An 843-nucleotide genomic window follows, 5' to 3' on the forward strand; every position below is an offset into this window, starting at 1 on the left:
CACTGAAGTCGATGGATCTAGTTCCACTTCCTCTAACACAACTTCAACATCTAATGTTGCAGGACGTCCTGTTTCGCCGCCACGCCTTCCAGGTATGCGACCTTAAAAAAGTGAAAAATTATAGTTAACAAGCAAGCAAACAAGAAAGGTGTAAAAATCACTTACCTTCATATATTTTTCTATAGGTCAGGGCGAATACTTCACGACCCGGGTGCCGACGATTGGGGTCTCGCTCTGCATAGATTCTTTGAGCAGCTCTGGCATTACAGCAAGCTTCACCGTAAATTAGGTGAATATCCGCATATTCATGCGACGTATACTGCGTGTTCTCTGTCATAGTATTAATAACACAATGTTCGAAGGGTCCAATTTCACAAAATCCACTTTCACTAATTCCGGTAAGTAACATAAAATAATGTCAGGAGCAGGTAATAATGTACCTTTGTACTATTTAGCATGTCATTGGTCGGTAACCTAAATTTAAATCTATTAAATACATTTTAGCGTGTCTCAGTCCTTTGCCCGCAAAAGCGGCTATAACTTTTTTTCTATTCGAAACAGTAAGAGTGGCACCATCCTGAAATCTTTATTAAATGAACAATTTTTTATGTAATATAAAGTTATAGCTCAGTACATTTTTTTCACCAGAGATAGTCAAATTTGGGAAAGAAAATATTCAAAAGTTAGAAATCCCAAAAAAGTACTAATTTTATGAAGGTTCCTTAATATATTTTAACTACATTGCATTTGAGTGTGGAGAAGCAACTATCTGGGTTCACGTGAAATAAAACATGCATGAGTTGTTTGCAGAAAAATTTATTCATTTATTGATAAAATATGTTC

At 35.8% G+C, this 843-nt stretch overlaps 1 protein-coding gene across 1 annotated transcript; it reads right to left on the reverse strand.

Annotated features, from left to right (window-relative positions):
* Nucleotides 1-3: 3 nt before the first annotated feature.
* Nucleotides 4-453, reverse strand: LOC108354147 (uncharacterized; the record flags this gene model as incomplete). The annotated part of the gene is made up of 2 exons (XM_017605339.1): nt 166-453; nt 4-101 (listed from the first exon to the last, which is right to left on the reverse strand). Coding segments are annotated over exons 1-2 (342 nt in total), but the record flags the coding sequence as incomplete, so codon positions are not given.
* Nucleotides 454-843: the final 390 nt, after the last annotated feature.

The sequence above is a fragment of the Rhagoletis zephyria genome, unplaced genomic scaffold (assembly GCF_001687245.7).
Source record: "Rhagoletis zephyria isolate East Lansing unplaced genomic scaffold, Rhagoletis_zephyria_1.1 Rzeph_scaffold_33712, whole genome shotgun sequence".
Taxonomy (NCBI): domain Eukaryota; kingdom Metazoa; phylum Arthropoda; class Insecta; order Diptera; family Tephritidae; genus Rhagoletis; species Rhagoletis zephyria.